The 22,402-nt window shown below is 44.3% G+C and overlaps 4 protein-coding genes across 4 annotated transcripts; 2 read left to right on the forward strand and 2 right to left on the reverse strand.

Annotated features, from left to right (window-relative positions):
• Nucleotides 1-984: 984 nt before the first annotated feature.
• On the forward strand, nucleotides 985-1,329 carry MELLADRAFT_61055 (uncharacterized protein; the record flags this gene model as incomplete). Its single annotated transcript, XM_007407055.1, has 1 exon — nucleotides 985-1,329. One exon carries the CDS (start codon nucleotides 985-987, stop codon nucleotides 1,327-1,329), a length of 345 nt encoding a protein of 114 aa, XP_007407117.1.
• A 3,681-nt stretch (nucleotides 1,330-5,010) lies between these two features.
• Nucleotides 5,011-6,204, reverse strand: MELLADRAFT_95836 (uncharacterized protein; the record flags this gene model as incomplete). The annotated part of the gene is made up of 7 exons (XM_007407286.1): nucleotides 5,011-5,095; nucleotides 5,155-5,221; nucleotides 5,265-5,294; nucleotides 5,355-5,555; nucleotides 5,604-5,736; nucleotides 5,835-6,105; nucleotides 6,164-6,204. The coding sequence occupies 7 exons, from the start codon at nucleotides 6,202-6,204 to the stop codon at nucleotides 5,011-5,013; spliced, it is 828 nt and encodes a 275-aa protein (XP_007407348.1).
• A 611-nt stretch (nucleotides 6,205-6,815) lies between these two features.
• Nucleotides 6,816-8,583, forward strand: MELLADRAFT_95837 (uncharacterized protein; the record flags this gene model as incomplete). The annotated part of the gene is made up of 3 exons (XM_007407056.1): nucleotides 6,816-7,170; nucleotides 7,307-7,317; nucleotides 7,390-8,583. The coding sequence occupies 3 exons, from the start codon at nucleotides 6,816-6,818 to the stop codon at nucleotides 8,581-8,583; spliced, it is 1,560 nt and encodes a 519-aa protein (XP_007407118.1).
• A 7,777-nt stretch (nucleotides 8,584-16,360) lies between these two features.
• On the reverse strand, nucleotides 16,361-16,723 carry MELLADRAFT_61056 (uncharacterized protein; the record flags this gene model as incomplete). Its single annotated transcript, XM_007407285.1, has 1 exon — nucleotides 16,361-16,723. One exon carries the CDS (start codon nucleotides 16,721-16,723, stop codon nucleotides 16,361-16,363), a length of 363 nt encoding a protein of 120 aa, XP_007407347.1.
• Between the last annotated feature and the right edge of the window lie 5,679 nt (nucleotides 16,724-22,402).

A 22,402-nucleotide genomic window follows, 5' to 3' on the forward strand; every position in this document is an offset into this window, starting at 1 on the left:
GGCTGGCCTGTATGACCGAGAGGAACTGCGAACCAAATTTACCAGGGAGGTTGCAACTTTTCATCAAGGACAACCAGAAAATGTTGATAATGCTGAATCAGAACCCAAAGAAGATGGGCCACGTCGTTTCATCACTCGTAAAAAAAATCTTACTGTTGAAGAAGAAGTTGATATGTACTTATCCAGTGGACGCGCCGACAAAAGTGTTAATCCTTTAGAATATTGGGGTCTTCACGCCGGTGAATTTCCTACTCTTGCTCGTATGGCTTTGGCATACTTGTCTATTCCTGCTACCTCTACACCCTCTGAACGATCATTCTCTGCTGGTGGGAGAGTCTGGACAGATGAACGGGCTACTATGGATCCATTGAATTTTGAGGCATCGATTTGCCTCAAAAGCTGGGACAACTTGTCTTTATTTCACTCTTACAAAAAAAACACTTGATTTTTTTCTTCTATCTTTCAACTCCATCAAACAATCAAAAACGCCTTAAATTTTTTTTACCTTTGTTTGCTTAATATACATGAATTGTGCTGAAAAAAAAGATTCAGGGCTCCTTTGACTCATTTCTCATTTGTTTTCTTGTCTTTTCTTCTCTCTCAGCCTGAAATATACAAGAATTGTGCTGAAAAAAACAAAAAATGGCTCCTTTGACTCATTTCTGGCCCGGGCCGGGCCCGGGCCAGCCCGTCGACGGGCCTTAGCGCAAATCGCTCTCGGGCTAAACACCTTTTTGAGGCTTTTCGGGCTTGCCCCGGCCCGGCCCGCCTGGCGGGCCGCCCGGCGAAGAGCGGGCCGGGTGCAGGCCTTATCGACTCCTGGAACTCGGAGGCTTGGATTAGTCCCCATTTTGGTCAGTGCAGTTTCTTATTACTCGCTTCTATACTTTGCTAACATAACCCCTCAATTATCTTTTCCAAATTATCCCACATCTTATTCCTCAATTTTTCCATTCAGATCCACCCCTACAAATCAACCACCCAATGTCATCTGTCACCTCTGAGTGTCCATCACGCTCTCGCAAGCAGCCTGAACGCGCCGGGATGATTGCTCCTTCTCCCGATTCCCGTCGCCGCGTTTCGATTGACAGTGTCATCCTAGCTAGTGGTCAGTCCCCAAGACACAAGAAGAAAAATCGGATGCAGCAAATTGAAGACACCGAAGACGAATCAGATGTCGTCCAAAGTCTTTCAACTAAACAGAAGCGTAAGACTGCCTCTACCAAAGATGTATCCGATTCCGAATCAATCAGTTCAGCAGTTGCGAAGCAGAAGAAACGCAAACGAAAGGCTACTCAAAGCAAATCCGGCTCAAAGGAGGTTTGTTAATATCTTCTGTTAATATCTTTCATTTCAAAACCAATTATCAAGAAGTTACTAACACCTCAAACTTCCAGAATGCCTCAGCAAATCCCAGTAAAGAAACGTTGCAGGCTGATTCAGAAGAAGAGAATGAAAAAGTAGCATCGAAGACTCGAAAGGAAGAAGCAAAGGAAATTCATCTACTCAAGGCCTATTTTGGAACCCCGTTTCATAGAAAGAATGATCCCAATCATAAGGATGATGTAAGTCAATATCATTCAATTGATTTCAAATAATACTGACTTCGCTCTGTCCTATGCGGTTGTCCCCATCTCTCTTTGTTATAGGATCCCACCAAGGCACCCCTTTCCTACCCTTGTTGATTCTGCAACCGAAACGAGAATGACCCGGTCAGGGTGAGTCTCAGCAACCTGACCGGGAACCTCTGGGTCCACCGTGATGGTAACACAGCAGCTGGTCAATCTGCTGTCGGCTGCTCCGGACGTCTCAAAGCCCAAGCAAAGGAACCAAGTCTTCTGGTTCCTCTGTCAGTCGCCGAAGCCCGAAAGGCTCTCGCAAAGACTGGTCCCATGAACTCTTTTGTAGTCTCAACACTCAACGTATCATTTTCCAATCTGACCCTCAATCAAATGGCCTGTCTTTGGCTGATCCGTCAAGCTCAACCATGGAGTAGAATTGAAGATCCAATACTCCGAGGAATCATCCGATACCTTCAAAAAGATGCTCACCTTTATGGTCGTTGTTGGGCAGCTCACGAGGCTAAGCAAATCAATCTTTCTCTTAAGGAGAAAGTGTTTTCTGAACTGAAGGTATGTCAAAGCTCACTCTTCCAAGCATTACTTAATTATGACTGACACAATCAAACTTGCTTTCAATGTCAGTCTCTCAAATCAAAATTCAATTTGGTCCACGATGGCTGGACAACCAAAGGCAACCGACATGCGTTCATTGGAGCGTCAGCGACTTTTGTGGACAACCAATGGAATTACCGTGTTCGACACCTCACTTTGAAGGTTATCACCTGGCACCATCACAGACCATGGCTCGCAGAGCCAATGGTCAATATCTTGGTCAAACATGGACTATATCAAAAGATAGGTTATTACTTATCTCTACTGTCTTTTTTAACCCAAAGTGCTGACATCTTTCATTGGGTAATACATGCTATGTCAGACGACCGATTCCGGGTCAAACAACAAGACCATGGCACGTGAAATGCACAAGCAGTTTCTTGAACAGGACGACATTGCATCATACAACTGGGACCCGGACTCGATGCACATATTCTGTTTCAGCCACAAACTTGCATTGATCGTCAATGCGGGTTTGGCGGCGCTTGGTGTTAAGGCTCTGCCACCTCTCAAGGTGAAGGAGACTGACCAAGGGCATTTCCCTATCATAGGCACTATCGCGGAAGAGGAGAAGCCTGATGATGAACCTATGGTGGTTCCACCGCCTACTGATGCAGGTTTGAACTTGAGCATTCTCAAAGAAGAAGACAGCATTGATCATGACTTACAGGATCTTGAGGAGTCACCAATTCCACCCCCAGCTGAGCTTGCGCTGGATGACGAAGGCGAATGGGACGCTGCAGATGCCAAAGAAGAGGGTTGTCCTGAATTGGTTGTTGAGGACAATGAAGTCCAACCAACACACCGACGGGAAGCAAACCAAGTGGATTATATCTTACGCAAGGTGAGTGTCATTTATCTCTCTTTTCATACCTCACCTTTTGTATCTTTCTCTCTAATATGATCTTATTCTCACCAATCTTAGTTAGACTTCATCACTCGGCGAATAACACGTTCGGCTGCGTGGCGGAAGCAATTTGATCGAGTTAGTGAACAGAAAGGTTTCAAAGGTTCAATTATTGCAGGCTATGGTATTCGATGGAATATCAAATACCAAAGCCGCCATAAAGCATGGCTTGCGAGAGAGGTAAGTGTATTTTACATCATATGATATCATGTTCAATCATTTCAACCTTAGTATAATTAACATACACTAATTTACATCTCACCCAGGTCATTGATCAGTTATGCCGAGACAATTTAAATGTTGTTCACACAAAGAACAGACCACCTCGCAAGAACAAGAAGCCATACGGCTACTTCCATGAACTGGAGATGACAACAAGCGATTGGGCCCAAGTTCGTGGAATCAACAAGTAACTCAAGGTAGGTATTTTTTGGGTTTTGATATTGGCTTATATTACAATATATTGACATGCATCTTTTCTGGTTGCAAGCCGTTCCTGAAGACCACTCTCCTCATGGAGGGTGACAGACCAACTGGTTGCATGGTTATTCCTCAGTACGTTGAACTTCGTAACAGTCTCGAAAAGAAGATAGCGCCTCTTGCCACATCCGATGCTATTTACCCAATGCTTGCAAAGATGAAGGAAAAAACCAATGACTATCTTAACAAGGCCCTTGGTTGTGAGACTCTAGTCATGGCCACAATGCTACACCCTTTTTTCAGACTTAAATTTTTTGTGAAGTGGTTTGGAGACACGTCTTCAGTGACCATGCAAGCCGAAAACACCTTTCGACGTCTTTACCGAGATTATGAGCGATCTTCACCTCTCACCAAACCCACCCGATCTCAAACCGAACATGGAAACAATTTGAAAACTTCAGACACTTCTTCACCAAAACCAGATATATTTGGCAGCGATTCTGAAGAGGAACCTGAAGTTGATGAAGGTGATGAATCGCCTATGAAAATTTACCTACATGGATCGGACAAGATGAAGACAGACGAGTATGAGCTTCAGAAACCTGAAGCCAGTCTACTCTGGTGGAAGGTTAGTTTCCTAATCTTTTGATGATGTCCTCACTGGTACTGATACTCATTGTAACTTCTCCTTCACTAGGCCCACGAAAAAAAATACCGGGTATTGGCTCTTATGGCTAGGGATTACCTAGCATCAACGGGTTCATCATGCGCGGCAGAGAGAATATTCTTGTGTGCTTCCGATGTGTGCTCATGCAGTCAAGGCAGCCTGATTGCCTGTACGATTGAAACCCTGGTCTCAAGCAGGCTTTGGCTGAGAGAGGGTGTGGAGCTTGGAACTGTTTTTGATGAGCTTACAAAGGTACTCAAAGCCACGGGAATACCTAGGACTTAATCTTAACATTTTTACTTTTTTGTTTCACTTTTTTGTTTCTTTTGCTGGTTTTAGTATTCATTACTCTCGTTTATTGATTTTATTACCTTTTTCAGTACCTTTTATTTATTTAAATAACTTCTCGACTATCATTAAGGTTGTTTTTGAATTGAAATTAATTTTTTCCTTGGTCGCACTTGATTTGGCTTGTTGCACAGCGTGTTGCGCCTGTAACGCAGCGGTTTGGAGCAACACTGCTGACTGCAGCGTTGCTGTTTGGTCATTTTGAGTGTTGCGCTACCAAGTTTGGGAAAAACACTTTTTTCAAAGAGCTACGCCGCGCTGTTTTGGCCTGTTGCGGTGCGCAGCATAGCTTACCCGGTGTTGAGTATAGGGATGAAATGATGGTTGCAATGTAGATGATCCAGGTGTTGCATTACTATGTTCAGTGGAGCTTGGATTTCGCAAGGATCGCCATGGACTGGGAGATGTTGAATTTTGTGAGTAGACGGAAGGTGCGGAGGACCGTGAGTTTGATTCTAGTGGACCTGTGAAGATAAAGATGAAGACTTGGACGGTCAGATTGATGGACGACCGAATTCTCTAACATAGGGATGATTCTTACGGCCATCAAAGAATTTATCAGTAGTATCAGCTGCACTACTAGAGTGGGGATAAGACCAATGAGGCAGTGGGGTCAAAGACTCGGGTGAGAGATCTACCTCTTTTCTGACCCCTTTCCAATAAGGGTTGTTCCGGCTTTGCGGAGCAACATCGAGATGAGATAGCCTTGCAGGTGGATAGGGTACAAATCGCCGCGAGGAAGACGGACGTGTTGGCGGAGGTTGCCTCATTTTCAAGTCTTTGGAATATCGCGATTTAGATGGATGAGGAGAGGAGGATGCAGGGGAGAGACATTTACAAGTTTGTTTGCGCTTCAACATCTGGCCATTATATACTGGCAAATGATCATGGCAAAACCGTGCACCACTATACTTGACAATACGTAAGCGCCGGGACCGGCCTGAGGACAATGGTAAAAGCGGCGGGCTGGAAGGTAGAGGAGCGTCAATGCTGGTGACATCAAGAGGTAGATTGGGAGGTACAACAACCGATGAGACAGCTCGTTCAGGTAGAAGGAGTCAAAGCACTTCCTCATCTGAATCATAACCTTCTTCATTGCTATTCAGCGGTGGTGATTCACCTCGATGCATCTCTAACACCTGAGTTGAAGTCCATGGAAGATCTTCATCAAGTTCTGCAAGACGATGTGTTACAGCCTTGAAGGGGTCCAATTTATCAGTCTCAAGAATTGCGTAACCAGGCGGATACTGTATGTAAGTTGCATCAGTATCATGTCAAACCCCATCAAACACTCAACCACAGGTAATGATGAACTTACTCCCCACTTTTCAAACCAGTGGTACCAAGGCATCAGCTGTTCAGGATCCATAAAATCGGGATCAGCGTGTTCAAGATTTGAATCCCAAAACAGAGCTTCACGAAGCCCGGCACTTACTTGACCAGGAAAAAAACTAGCAGCTAGCTCTCTCTGTCGGTCAAGGAGGTTTACACCAATGTCAGCCAATAAACTGTGGTTGGCCTGATTGCAGTCCTCATCAGCCTCTCCACTGGTACTAAGCTTTTGGGTCTGGAAAATCTGCCTTGATAACCTAATCAGAGCTTCATTTCTAGGTTCCTGGCAGCCTGCTAGACCATGAGTGGCATTACCGCAATTGAAACACCTCCAAATGGTGGATGGATGTGCACATTTGTTGTCGTCAGTAGACCCCAAGACTAGAGTAGCTTGGGGACAATAAGTATAGGAGAGAATTGAGTCGCCATCTTGACATGATGGTGAGGAAGCGCCAGCGGATTTGCCGCTGATTAAATTAAATAAATGTAAATTAGTAAAACCCACCCCCTCAAGCAAAATATCAGCATTTATGCCTTAGTACTAAAGAGCATAAGCACTGACGTATCACTTGAAGGTTGGACCTTACAAATTTACATCTACACAGTACGCACCTCAGTTTCAGCCATCAGAAATCTTTTGAAATCATGATTTGCTGGCGAGGTGCGCATCAAACAAATTGATTTCCTTGATAGAACCACAAGGCACGCCGTGGTTCTTGAGCCCACGGTGACTTAGCGGAGGTGAGGGCGTGCACCAACACGCGCACGGAGACCCGTGCAAGACAAGTTGAGATATGCTGGAACTGGAGTTCCAAAATTCTCAACTTGAAGATTTTCACCTTGCAAAGCAACGTCAAAGGCTCATCCTCATCATATCTCATTTAAGATCTTTTCCAATCTTTTCGAACAGCGTCGGAAAGTTTTTTTTAATATCCGTTAGAAATCCCAAGATCCAGATTAATCGACAATGGAAGCAAGGATTGCACAAGCCGAAGCTCGTCTAACAAGATCGACATCCCAAGCTACGGGAGTGGAGCCAGGCCCGAGCTTAGTACAACAGAAAAGAACTTTGAAGAGAAAACATCCAGATGAAGATATTCAAGAAGAAGAAAGTGAGGAAGAAGACGACATGCTGTTGATCACAGGTGGAAACATCGACGGAGAGGAGATCCAACCGGAAGTCCTGAACGGAAGAGGCTCGTCTGATACGGAACGGGATGGTTCGTGGAGGCCACCCCCTACACCAAAAAACAAGGGTAAAGGTCGGAGAACGCAGTCCTCTTCAGAAGACGATCTCGACGGGGAAGACATTTCATCTCTAGGTTAGTGAATTCTTCTTGACCCCCTTTTATACTCAAGCCTGTTTCTCTTAATCATCAGTCATCAGTCTTCATCCCACGTGTGAATGGAAGTTCCTTGAAACGAACCTATTGTGTTGAAGCCAGGGTTGATCCCCAGGAAGGCTAGACGTAAGCACATATCCATGTGTCTTGTCAGACGTAAGCGCATATTACATGGCTTGTCTCAAACCCTGAACCTAGGCTACCCAGTGTGGAGCGAGAATGGTGGGAAGAGCTGCCCCAGCTACAAATTGGGAGAGGCATGTTCACTCTCAGAGAGGTGAAGCCTACAAATTAACAACGCACGATGAGCATATAAACGAAAGTCGTTATACGGGAAATCAAAGGCAGATACTTACAAGTGCCATTTCCTTTCTTGAAATAGCGGAGGGTGACAGAGCGATCATCATGCAGTCGCAAATCGAGGAACTATACTCGAGTAACAACGCGGTCGATAGAGCCGAAGGAGCGAGAATCCTCGCAGAATTCATGCAGATGTTTGCACCAAGCGTACCTACTCTCTTGGAAAGAGGGCAAAGTCGTAACGCATCAGCGGGCCCAAGTCGGCTACTGACGGCGAGAAGAGTGTCACCGTTACCCAACCACCAACAAAGCCGACAGCCCTCGCACCGACAGCTTGCAGCTGCAGGGCCGCAGCCTCCACCTCTCCCTCCACAACAACCCCTTCCTGCTCTTGATCAACAACGTCGCCAAGATCCCATAACAGGCCAGATCGGACATCAGGTTTTATCAGGAACAGACCTTGGCGAAAGAGGATACCCAGCGCGGGAAGAGACGAACCGCTTCACTAGAACCGTGACAAGACAAGAAACCGTGCCACACCACCAACGGCGTAATCCTCGAGACGATTCTTCCCTAGACTCTTCACCCTCAGGTAGAGGTAGATCACCATCTCCACGCCAACAATCCCCTCGGCGAAGATCCCCTAAACCAAGGGGAAGATCCCAAAGAAGAAAGGGAGGATCCTCGTCGCCCAGGAACAAGGAAGAGCTCGAAGACCCTCAGCGGTCCCGCTCGCCCACTAGACTCCGCGACAAAAGACAACTTCGTCGAAGCCCACCAGCACCACGCAGGTTGATCAAAGAGGAGTCATTAGACGAATCGTCTATTGGTGGAGACAGAAGAAGAATGGTACAAGCTCCGATAATACCAATTCAAACACCTAGAATAGAAGCAGAACCACCAACTTCGGGAGGAGTGAATTCAGAGGAAGAAGAAGGTTTAGCAAAGGCCCTTCTCGAGTCAGGGAAGGGTAGAATGGTACTCTCAAACGGAGATGTGATAGAGAACGGACGACGGATCTTGTGCGACGAGTCAGTACAGATGTTGAAAGGACTCACCCAGTTATCACCAATGCTGCAAGTTTACCTTTGAACCTTCAAGGCCTACATCTCCCTATCAGTGTTCAATAAACTCTTCTTAATCCAAGACCATCAAGTGTGGAGTACGAGGAAAGCCCTGTCGGACTCAAAAATCCTTGAAGGAGGAGCAGGAGTGAGGATTTATAGCGGAGATCCACCAATGGACGAACTTACAATGCAATATGAACAATGGCTAGATGCCATGTCGTTGTTCATAAAGTATGTACGCCAAGAAGGCTGGCAGACGCAGGCCGAGAGGTTTGAAAAGCATAAACAGCTGGTGATAGAACTTAGAGAGGAGGCCGGATGGATGGTGGTGTTACGATATTGCAGGAGGATCCGTCAAGGCGTAATGCGTGCCACTACAGACAAGAACATTTGCAACATTTCGAAAATTCAGACGGCGATTCTCAATGAAGTGAAGCAAACTTGCGAGAACCTGAACAAGAGAGTCTTTCTCACAAACCCTTACGCCCCAGGAGGACCACGAGAGAGTTTGAACCCCGAGACAGGCCTCCCAAAATCAATTTCATCCACGAAGACGGGGGCGTTGACATCAACAGTGGCAAAAACAGAGTTAATGTACCAGAAGAAAGAGGGGTGGTTACCCCCTTTGGAGTACAGAGCAAAAAAGGCTGCCGAGAAAGCTAAGAGAGAAGCGTCGTCTAGATATAGAAAGGACTACTCTAGAGGTGATCGTCAATACGATGAGAGGAGCTATTGCGATAGGAGTCCTGAGAGAAGCAGAGGATACAGCGGCTATCAGAAAGCCAGAAGTCGTAGCCGTAGCCGGGATGGGGCTAAAGGTGCTAAGTACGGGAAATATCAAAAAAGGACTTAGTGAGTTAGAGATCACAAACAAAATGAAATGAAATGAACTTTATAAAGATTGCTCAGTATGATTAAGAACTAAGTGAGAGACACACCATGATCCTGACATGAGCCCCCCTTTTTTCTGCCCCGCTCTACCGACTTGTTTCACTCGCGGTTTTGTGTCGTACCTAAAGCCCAGTGCCCAAGGGCGGTTGTATAGTGAGATCTGAATCACGTGTGGAGCGAGGGAAGGAAAAGACTAACCACACGCAAAGTAAGATCAAAACAAAGGCAAAGTGGCCGACTGGGGTACGATGAGAGATGAATCTCAAGGTGTGGGAGCGCGAATTGAAAGCAAATAACATGTTGCGAGAAAAACACCACATTCTGAAAGGTTTCCTGGAAGGTTTTGATCAAGGAATACCTGAGATCCACCTCCCGGATATGCTATACTATTGCCCGCCAAATCACTCGTCAGCCCTCCAAGCTAAAGCGGAGATAGAGGAGAATCTGAAAAAAGAAATTGAAGCAGGCAGGATGTTTGGCCCGTTCACTAAAGAAGAAGCTTACAAGAAATTAGGATTTTTCCGTACAAACCCCCTAGGAGCTGTAACTAATGGAGACGGTTCCTTGAGGCCAATAAACGACCTCTCATTTCCAAGAAAGGAGCCAACAATCAATTCAGTGAATGCGATGGTAGACAAGGATGACTTCATCACCTCTTGGGATGACTTCGACAAAGTAGTGAAATTCCTACTTTCAATTGACTACCCAGTTCTCCTCGGGATTTACGACTGGGCAAAGGCCTATCGACAAATCCCGACAAGGCCAGGCCAATGGCCATATTTGATGATCCTAACGTTTGATGGTAAAGTGCTATTGGACACCCGAATCACGTTCGGCGGGGTGGCAGGGTGCGGATCATTCGGTCAAGCAGCCAACACATGGAAAATGATAGTCCAAAGGAAATTCGGTTTCACCCGAGCATTTCGGTGGGTGGACGACACCTTATTCGTGAAACCAGACAATGGAACAAATCAGTTTAAGATGATAGACGTAGTAGAACTCAGCGACAAACTGGGAGTAGTGACGAACCCAAAGAAATGGAAGGAGTTCGATTACCAACAGAAATATCTAGGAATGGTATGGGACGGTAAGAATAAGACTGTTGGCCTACAAGATTCAAAAAGGCTTCTAAGAATTTCGCAAATTCAAAACTTTATAGCACTGGAAAGAACAAATCACAAAGAAGTCGAGAAATTAGCGGGTAGACTAGCTCATGCATCATTGATTTACCCTCAGCTGAAATGCCATTGCGTAGCAATGTATCATTGGATGGCACAATGGGTGCACAAACTGGCGTTAAGAGACATACCAGAGGAGGTACGAGATGATTTGAAGACGTGGTTGAAGGTACTTACCACAACAAACCCACGGAGGTTGATACCGAGTCCGGGCGTCAGGAATGTTGCATGGGTTGGTGATGCATCGACCTCTTACGGCATTGGCATTGTAATAGGACGGAAATGGGCGAGGTTCAAGTTGCGGAGCGGATGGAACCGAGTTGAAGCAGATGGTTCAAGGAAGGAGATTGCGTGGGCCGAAACCGTGGCACTACGTTTAGGACTGTTGATGTTAGTCAGGCTGATGCCGGTAGCAGGACAGGAGTTCCTAGTACTCACGGATAACGTGGTGACGGAAGGAGCGGTACGAAATGGTAAATCCAAAAACCGCTGGGTAAATAGAGAGTGGATAAAAATCCAGGATGTGATGATGGAGCTTGATTGCGGGTTGAAGCAAGAAAGGGTGAGGTCCAAAGATAATGCCGCAGACAGGCTCTCGAGAGGTTTTGATTCATCGAAACATGTGAGAGATGAAATAATGATCAATGTCCCCAAAGATTTACGGAGATACGTGAGACAAGAATAGAAATAGAAATGAAATTTGAACAATAAACCTGACCCATATCCTCGTGCCCAAAATCGTGCCCCCAAAAGACATTAAAACGTCCAACAATCTGCCGCTGCAACCCAACCTAAACCTAGAACGACAGGTGAACCCACACTAGAACATGCCGAGAGAAACTCAACCGGTGCTCCCAAAACACTTTGAAGACGCGAAGGAAGCGACGTCGTTAGCCGGGAGGCATGCAGCAACAAGTGGTTGGGAGAAAAGTACTCTGAAGAGTTACTCAAGTGGTATGAGCAAGTTCATTGAGTTTAAAGAAAAAACTTCAGGGAACTTCGACGAGAACGAGATGATATCAGACAAGGACATCTACGAGTTTATAGCCTGGGCAGGAGAGTAGAAGATAGAGAGAGATAACGGCCCAAGTCGGAAGATCTCGTCAGTAACAATTAAGAAGTATTTAGATGGCATTCGAGCCTGGAGCATGGTACGACATACCAAACGACCGTCAGCTGACACCGAATTCGTAGCAGTGCTAATAAGAGCAACGAAGAAACTAGAGGAAGAGAAAAAACTGGTCACAAATAAGCGACCCATAATGATTCCACAGTTGTATAAACTATTTAAAGAGACTTACGACAAATCCGACGAGCTGAAGTTAGTAGGAGCAGTGGCACTGATCGCGTTCTGGGGAATGGCACGACTCAGAGAACTGCTGAGAAGTAGGCCAGAACAAGGAGCGTTGTTAAGGAGGCATGTAGAATTTGGAGAAAAAGATGGTAGACGTTCCGCGAAGCTGCACCTACAGAAAGCAAAAACGGCGAAAACAGAGGAAATCCAAACAATCCACCTACAACAACAATATAACGTCTTAGATCCCGTAGCAGCCTTGGAGAGAATCTTATTGGCAAATGAAAGAGCAGACCGCGATGATTTGATCTTCGGAACGACGAATGGAGGGAAGGTGAAAGCCTTGACAAAACCACGGTTCCTGAAACTAGCAGGCGAGAGTTGGGGGAAAGCAGGTTTAGAAACCTGGTCAGGCCACTCTTTCAGGGTAGGAGGAGCGTCAGTGCGTTATAATTTAGGTACACCAATGGAAACGATCGCGAGACAAGGAAGGTGGAAATCCTTGACTTACCTTCGCTACCTAAAGGCATACTCGGAAGAGGAGGTGGAGGATACCATCAAGTTCATGCGAGCGCTAGACGAGAGATGAGGGAAGGCAGGCTGCATGATCAGCGTAAATGCGGTGGAACTAGGCTGTACAAGGTGGTTCAAAACCATACATTCAATTGAAACCTTATCAGTACCAATTGAGTTGAGAAAACTTTAAAATAAGAGACACGGTCGGGGCTTCGTCGTGATGGGTGAGCTCAGGTGGCTAGGCGACGAGTCGAGCACCGTGCTGCCTAGGATGGGGTCCCGGAGCTCAATCAGACGAAACCAGGGTTCCAAAATTGGAGGGTGGGCGGGCCTGAAGGCGCGAGGCCGGCCGGGCGGTTGGTTCACGAAAACCAACCCGATGGCAGGGCTCCGCCACTCCCCCGTTACGATCTCTCTGACGCGGATGTAAGAGAGATCCATGTGGGTGAGGATACAACTCATAGATCGAATCCCATCACGAAAATAACCACCCAACAGTTCTGTAGATAACTGAGGAGTGGGTCCCGCAAAGTAACCCTCTTTTTATACTCAAAAATTACGCCCATCCACCCCTTGAACCTTCCTTTCCCCCTGTTCCTCCGCATTAAGACATCTCTCAGTGTCATATCCTAAATGCAAAGTTGCCTCCATCCGCATTTGACACTCATAATTCCTATATTCGAATTTTGTTAATTTGACATCATTTCTTTGCCTAATTTGGATTGAGCATTTTTCTTGTGAGCTTTCAATATTCCCTTCTCGCTTATTCCCCTATTGGTGCTGTTAAACTGATGCATCCACCCTATGCCTAATTCAAGTAACGTCTCCCTTAACCTTGATACTATTTCCTTTCCTGCCTCATTTGACATAAAATCTTATACATGAACTTCCAAATCATCCCTACCTACGGTACTTTATTTCGACCACCATTGACTTTGTTACTGTATCATATTTCCTTTACCGTCTTAAATAACACAAAATCCTATATATTTACGGTACTCAAAGCAAGTATGTACGCGTACATACTTTTTGCTACATAGTTTTTTTTGGCGGGGAAAACGAGTCCAAAAGTATATTCGTTTTATTTTCCCCGCCAAAAAAAGGTATATACGACAACTATATACGTGTAACTATGTAGCTTTGAGTACCGTAAATCTTGATAGATGAAGTTTGTCAACTGGAATATGTATATGGGTTCCACAATGTTTGATAAAGATTTAAAACCGATACATTGTATATAAAGGGTACTCAAAGTAAAGTATGTAGCGCTACATACTTTTCGCTACATACTTTTTTTGGCGGGGACAAAGAAAAAAATATACTTTTGGCCTCGTCTTCCCCGCCAAAAAAAGTATATAGCAAAAAGTATGTACACGTACATACTTACTTTGAGTACCCTTATTGACTTCCAAAGCATCCCTTCCTATGGTACATGATTTCGACTGCCATGACGCATCAAATATCACCTGCATGCACACCTCCATTTTAATCTTAAGTTCTATATCTTTTACATCGAACTATCTTTCCATTCGCAGCCTCATTTTACTCCTGAATATTGCATTCTCGCAATAAATGATTGTTCAACTAACCTTTAGTAAGTGTTCACTCAACTACTTTCAAATTAGACATCACTTTTACCAATTAGTCATCCCTCTTCTATGCATTACCTCACTCCTCCTCCCCAACCCGCATACCATAATCCCATTGTATATACTGTTCGCGGTGGCCAACATGATCATTCTCCTCCCCACTTTTCCAATTTCTTAAGTGCTCCATTGCTTAGCATTTGACCAGTCGGTACTTTTCCCAGTCCGGTTTGTTCTATTGATGATCATCTGCGTGTATAGCAATTGGCCCATCCATCCGACATTCAATCTTTCTTAAGAAGGTTGCATTACACCTGGCCTCATCCTTCTACTCATCCTTCCATCCGACTAGCTTAAGCACCGGACTCTCTAACAATTGATATGTAATGGTGCGCTTTCTGCTACAACACATTGTATATCTTCACTATCAATCTATGTTACCCTGTTTTCATCCTATCATCCTAGGTTCATCTGATAAGACCATCGGTTCCAGGATCCCATTTTCAAAAACCTGAAGTGGTGGGTTCTGAACTTCTGATACTAATTTACAACCCGCTCCTATCATACAATGATCGCTTATGGTAATATCTGATGAAACTTTACATTTACTTTTGAAAATGTTATGTGATCCGATTGATTTGGCTTCTACTCTACCCTATACTCTACCTCCTACTGAAAATGAATTATCACTTCCGATTTCCATTGGAGTGTTATGTTTTGTTTCCAATTTGTTGTTCAAAAGAATCAAAATATCAAGTATGTCAATTTTGAAGATCCAAGTTGATTGTACAAAAAGAAAAACTACTTACCGATTACATATTACTGATGGTTCTTCCACTATACAACCTGATCCAAATGTGATAGGTCTAAATCCAACGATCGTACAAGAAAGATGTATCATGCAATCTATACCACGTCAAAGAAGTGAAGGTTGAACTTCTGGTAGAGGTTTAAGAATCGTATATCATGAAAGAGGTAGTACTAGGACCGAAAGTGAGATCACCGACCAGATCAACATCTTGAGCGACTACAGCCTACCACAGAAAGATTCAAAAAAGTGTTAGTTGTCTGTTCTCTCCGACTTGGTTTGGAATGATATTGAAGAAGTATTGAAGAAAAGTACATGCCGTTGGATGAAATGTGAACCGATTTCCAATTTTTCTGAACCAGGATCAAAGTTAAATGGTATGATCATATATCAGTATTGAACTCAACTTGGATGAATCTTCCGCTCACGGCATGCTTGATCAGTAAAAGAAAGGTAGTGAGACTTTTCTACTTTGTACCTAGCCCTATCCTTGGTCCGGTTTTTCACTCACACTCCCTCCTTTAATTCCACTCAATAACTGAGATAACCTGCTTTCTGCATTTTGTCACCAATTACATATATCTGTTCAGCCTGTATATTTGAGATATTGAGCTACCGTGCACCCGATTCATATCAACCTAAAGGTGAATTATTCTAATCTATAATCCTTTAAGATTATGTTACTCATGATCCTTTGATGTTGCAAGATCGAGCTCAGTTGATTCAAGTTGAAGTCCAAAAGTGTGGATTACCTCATGTCTTTGTGTTGGATGCTGGTATTACGAGCGAGAGGATTCATACTCAGCAGAAACTAGCAATTAAGTCAAAATTGATCACTGGAACTTCTTTAAATATAAGATTATACTATATCTCAGGAAGCCATCTGTGTTTCCCTTCCACTGTATCATGTATTATTTCATTTATTTTGTGGCTCCCTACGCAATTGATAACTATATAAATGCAATATAGGATGATATATCTTAAATATACATTTTTTATGAGTGAACTGTACTCTCCTCTGTCTGTAGAAATAAATCATTTAATTCAAAGCGTGAAGCTTATTGCTTCAGGCTGAGTCATCTGATCTTTAACACTTCTGCCTTTGCTTGCGCCTTCCGTGTCTGTTTCATTTGAGGTTACTACTTAGGTTTAAGGGCGGGCGAGCCCGCCTGTGCTCTAGTGTCAAAGAAAAAGAGGTATGGGAGGTGGTCGGAAATCGGATCATTGCAATCGAGCGAGTATGATGATTGTGAATGTGTTGGCTGAGAGACATACTCGTTTGAATTGGTAAAGGTATAGTCTTCTGGTATGGTGGCTTCCAATCGCTTGACATCAAGGACCGCGGGAATGTGATGGGAGTACGGGTCGTGTATGGAGCTTGAGTAAGAGCCTGACATCGTGTCAGCTTCTGAAGAGGATGAGAAGATCAGAGTCCAATTTTAAAGCCAAAAACGAAATCCGGACTTCTGGGCACGTGCCCGAGCTTGTGCTTTGTATCCCGATGTTGTCCTTCTCTTGAACCACAGTGTCTACTCTGAATCGTAAAGCGATTGACCCAATGTATCCTTGGCAGCAAGTTGATGCCACTCGCGCAGTCTTTGAGTGAGTAATTTAATGTCAAGTCGATGTCTCATAAGTTCCTTTCCATCTAAGTGAAGTACAGGTATATCGTACTGATAGGCCCTTCGATAGAGCTTATGATCTTCCAAACTGGAGTCTCGGATGTTGTAATACGAAAGTTGAAATTGATTGTAGGGGTAGGTAGAGGAGTCCTTGAGTTTCAAAAGTTCGGTGCGAAAGACGTTGCAGAGGGTGCAGTGAGGTGCAGTGAAGAGTGTCAGGTTAGGTCGAAGGTTGTTAATCAGGATGGCTTTCGTTGAACCAAGAGACATGGGAAACCGATGTTGAAATCTTGAACAAGCGGTAGTGAACTGGACCTGGATTGGTTCAAAGTTCTTGCTGAGCCAAGTGGATCAGGTTGTGGGCGCGGTGTGAACAACGCGCCATCGGTGCGCCTTTTGAATGGCGCGCCCGGCTTGAAGAACATGTAAAAATTGGCTCGGCGCGCCTTTTTGAAAATCACGCCAAAGCTCAGGAGTTCTAAGTCCAACCAATATTGTAGTTGTCAACAAGAGTGGTAGGACTCTAATGACAATTAATAATCTATCTCTCCTTTGGATTTGAAGGTGCTGTGGTACTTTCATGAAAAAGCAGCATTTCAGCTCGCAGCAGATTCTTTCTAACAAAAACGCGCCCGGCGCGCCTAGTGGTGCCTAGGCGCAGGAAAATGTAGAAAAACAGAGAAGAACAGCCCTGGCACGCCCACACAAAATATAGCGTGCCCACAACCTGACTTGTGGAACTTCAAATGGCAAAAGGACCGACTGATAATCAAATTGATACCATGATCCGGTCCGTTGTCAATTCCATTCCTGCGGCGTGCAGCCAATTTGAGAATGATTGTCCACTTCTTTTGAAAAAAGTGGTTGCCACAGTGGTCAAAACCAACCCAAAAGTGTTTTACAGGTTCTGTATCATTAATCAACTTAAATCCTCAAGCCCCCCTTAAAAAATTCTGCCAGCCTTCATGCTGAAATTTCTGCTTTAAAGTAGAGGTTCTACAGGGATTTAAGTTAACACATTCCCCTTCTGGATATACAAGGGGCATTTGATCCCACAGGGACCCAAGGAATGCACTGTGTGGTTTCATATTAGGGGTTTCAAGTTGGAAAATTTTACTTATTTTTACGCTAGTGGCTACAACAACTTGCCTGTTGTCGTAAAATATGCGTAAATTTTTTAAAGACCTTTTTAGGTGTCCCAAATTAAAAACATGATGGTTTTACAAGGAGTTTTTTTATGAGCAACTTGTCCGCAATTATAAAAATTACGCACAAAGAAACCAAATTTGAAACCCCCTAGTTGGCTGATCCATTGGTGCTCTATTTATATTTTTTTGCCCTGCCATTTTCTACACCTAGGCTTTGATTTGGGAATGTGTGCTTTTCAAAAGCACTTCTTGTCAGCTTAAGCAATCCTGACGTCCCCAACTAACACCTTTATGCTTTTCAACAGCAATTCACACTTGCTTTTCAAAAGCAACAAAGCTATCCTTACCTCTTCAGATGCCTTAAATGTCCGCAACCATAATCCTTATGCTTTCAAATAGCTTTTCAACTTATCCTATTCCATAAATTCTACAAAAGACCTATGCTTTCCAAAAGCACTCAAACCTCAGCCATGTGATTGTTGGTAAGCTTGTGGGCTCTTGCATTCAAGCATGATCAATAATGCTTTCTGAAAGAAGCCATTGTACTCTACCACTCCTCAAAAACCCCTATAACTATTTCTACCACAGCTTTGAAGCTTCAGCTTTGAAGATTCTCAAAGTGCAGGCCTTATCATTCCTTTTTAAAGGTATTCACATGTCTTTTCACCCCTGAACAGCTCATGTAAGCCAACACAATCATGATTTTTTCCTAAAAGCTGCCATTGTACTCTGCAACATTTGTAAGTTCTATCAACTCCATATGCTTTCCAAAAGCACTTGAACTTTGGCCCTGCTATTGTTTCTATGTGTGTGCACTTTGACATTTAATACATATGCTGTCTACACTCTTATGCCTGCTTTTCAAACACTTTTAAAAAGCAATTCTTACATGCTTCCTTGGTATTCTGACGAAAAGATTTGAAGAACTTGGACGCACACCGGTTCCCTTGAGACTCAAAATGATGAGCTCGCTCAACTTCTACTTCTAGCTTGTAAAACCAATCTCAACTCTTTCTCCTCAAGCTCGTCTCATGGCGCATCCAAATCGGATTTCTTCTCTCGCCACGGTGACAACCTGTTGCCGATTGTCTCTTCCCACGCTCTCGGCGCTCGCATATCATACTGCATACAACAAAATAGAAACAAACTCCGATGGAAGCCGAATGATACACAAGAAGGCTAAAATAGAGAAGCGCATGCATGCATCTCAATTCAGCACTCAAGAGCACCCAGTTCAGGCGTTGGGTGAAATATATGCTCTTCTACCGGGTTCTTGCTTTTGGAGTAATCGTTCTTCAGGTCAGAGATCTTACTACACCTTTCAGATTCTAAGACGCTCTACAAGGAAAAAATGACGAGGAGGGTCGTAGGAGTTCAGGTTGTAGAGGTTGAAAGCCAAGAGTGAAAAAGTTCCCAAGAGTTTCCTTAGAATGCCTTCGGATAAGAGCATTAAGTCTGAATAACATGTGGTGAAGATGTAAACAAATTGAGAACAGAACGCTAAAGTCCGCTGACCTTTGAATGCTGTTGAAAGCCGTGGTCCTGGAGGAAGAAGTAACATGACCATCTCGAAGGATCTTCTTATTTTCATATTTGCTGAGGCTCCTTCATACCCTTTGCCAAATGAGTATGTAGGTCATGTCGTTGATCAAACTGGGAGGCTAGGCCATTCAAGTACAATAAAATCGAATATTTTGTTTTAGATCATGGTAGGATGAATCTTGAAAGCTGGCATCCTAGAATGAGCCTGCAGTTTAAGCCGATCAAACGGCCGAGGCAAGAGCCATTTACGACCAAGGCATCCTTTACACGCTCGCCCATCCATGTTCTGATCGTAGGTACATAGCTGACCTGCCGCAACCTCCTCACTAGCGTGTCGCCCAAACACCGGGTTCTGAATCTTACTCACCTCGCCTAAGCTTGTATCCAACGGGAAGCTTGTCCGGTCTCGATTTCAACGCGATCAGCTTATCAACGTCGCATGTTTCAATTTGTCCAGCCTTCCTGGTCCATTTCCAGTTCCTGCAAAGGACACGTCCACCCAAACTCCAAAACTATCGGCCGTTACAAGAGTGCTACTCCATATCAGATCGTACCGATGGCTCCATTTCCCAAAGCTGCAAATGGGATCGCTGCAAGCAGTTCGAACAGAGCAACAAGTGCTACCTTCGAAGTGTAAAAAATCTTATTGAATGAAAGATCTATACGTAGATAGCAATAGTCAGGTTGATCCCATTATTGAATGTATGAGACTGATGCGCAGCGATATTGGTGGGCCTAAAGGTCTAAACCTCAGTTCGACCAGTCTCCACCGTCGACGAGCGAACACAAACAACCCAGACACGAAAGCCGATCCCTCGACACTCGAGTAGTCGAGGATTGGGTATTTGGTGAGAACAGAGACCTCGGCCCCATTCGATATTGTACCTGGTCTACCTGCTGTCAGAGGGGCTGGTTGCAACGCTATTCGCTCGACCGTGTGAAGGCATGAAATCGTGTGAATATGGTGCATCGCGTTTTTCTTCACGGAACAGTCTAATAGCTCAGTATCCGAGATATGGTCGGAAGGTGGGCTTATCCACCAGTTGCAGCATGCTCTTCAGAAGGCAGAGACGCTGATCTTTTCATTGTTTCGATATACTTTCGAGATCACCTTGACAATTTCTGATGTACAAGAACATAGAAACATAGGGTACAGTGTTGATGAGGCTATGAGACTGCTCGGATTTGACCCATCCAACCTCGGGATTTGAGCATCAATCTCGAATCTGTCCTCGGAAATTTGTCCAAACCCTTTGTTCAACTTTGATGAAATGTAGATCCTTGACATCGGGCGATAGAACAATTTTATTGATCCCTCTCAGGCAGAGAGAACCTAACAAAGATGGGCGCGGTTCGCCCGTCTTTCGTATGGCGGTGCCTCCTTGCCTGTCTTGAGATTGACAATATAAAAGCACGACTCTTTTCGAGCTTCGAATACAGCATCCTCCCCAGCGCATCTCTTCTACGTCGAGCTTTCCATATCCAATTATATTTGATTGCCTTGAAAGAATAGTTTGCTATACCTTATCAAAACTTTGCACTATGAATCTATCCTGGGTTTCTGCTGCACTGGCCTTGGCTGGTACATGTCTCATTATATTTTTCCTTTTTGCTATCTTCAATTCTCGTCTTCCGGTTAGACTGAACACTCATCTTTTGCTTTGCGTTTATTCCATCTCTAGTAACTGTCAGGGCTACTGTTTTACCGTTCGGGTAGGTGATAGTCAATTACTCCTTATTCTCTCAATATCCCGATTTTTGTGAAGAGGCTGATTCTTTTATCTACCGTATCTCATAGTGACCAACAGCTTGCAGTCACGCAAGCCAGTTCCATCACACAGACCACAACAGTTCAGACAGTCACTGCATATTTTCAAAGCTCGACGACAGCTATCCAAAATTGTAACGGTCAGATAAGCACTGTAAGCCAAGCACAAGCTGCGGTCACGACCATTACTACGACAGTCCAAACAATCCAGGCTCAATTTCCCGACTTCCAACAATGCAGATGCACTGGTCTTGGTCAAGACGTACGTTGATTTTCATGAATGCGCGCACGAGCATTCGAAGTGGTGCCAAATTAAAGCATGTTGCTTACCCACAACGTGTGACAGGAGGGCTTCCATCAAATGGTCATCGCGCTGTTCACTCAGTTCCAGGCTGTTGTCGATACCGTCAATCTACGCTTCAGTGCTTCACTAGGCCTCTTTCAATGTTAGTTATGTTGAATGTTCTACTGGATTATATCTAGCTAAACTTTCCAAACTTCTCTAGCCTGTTGGCAAGGATTTGAGAGCTACTTTAGCACAGTCGGTTCTTTCGCAGCAAGCATCCAGCTCAACTTGTCGACGCTCCTCCACGGGGTTCTTAACCTCAATATTCTTTCCAAAATCGGACTCAATCTGAATGTTCTTGGCATTGACCTCGGCATTGGCATTGGACTTGGCCTCGGCATCCACCTTAGAGATTGATTTCCTCACAAAGAATGGGTCTGGGATCCGGGCGGATTAGCAGCTGGGTTGTTACGTCTGAACTTCATGAGTCAAAGTCTTATCAGTGTGCATGAAAAAAATATCAAGCGCAAAAGTCAGACGGACAAAGGAAAAAACAGAAAAAGAGTGAGGTTAAACACAAGAGTTCTGCGGGCGGAACTATTTTTGAGCAGAGAATATTCAAGAAGTAGTCAGTAAGTAGATAACACAATTGAGGACAGATAGTGTTGTTGGATCACATCCCAAAGTAGCTTGGATGGGTGGGAGGAGAACAAAAGATGGTATTTTTTCGGAGTGACGGAAAAAGTGAGAAAGGCTTAGGTGTGAAGACGCTGGACAGGATTTATTGTATTTTTTCGAGGGAATCAGATTGATTAGACAGGATGGGGATCACAGAATTGTACGATTTATGAAATGAAGTTACATACCATCGCAGACATAAGCCAAACTCTCTGCGAGTCCATCTCTTGGGATCAAGGTGTTGACAGTCCCAAATTGGATGTGGATGTTGATACTCATCTTTGTCAAAGTGCATGCCAGAAAAAAGGATAAATTCAGGTTACTGAGACAATTTCAACTTTACCTGATAACGCTACACTGACCACGAGGAAATGAAACAGAGCTTAACCTCATAAAGGGCCAAGTCTACCTGCATAATCATGAGAGAACCTGCACTTGAGAACGTTCTTATTTCTTTAGCTGATGAAACAGCAACATGGCATTACGTCCTCTGTCCAAGTCTGGCTCGCCGCGCATAAAGATACACG

Source organism: Melampsora larici-populina (assembly GCF_000204055.1).
Source record: "Melampsora larici-populina 98AG31 unplaced genomic scaffold MELLAscaffold_8, whole genome shotgun sequence".
NCBI lineage: Eukaryota > Fungi > Basidiomycota > Pucciniomycetes > Pucciniales > Melampsoraceae > Melampsora > Melampsora laricis-populina.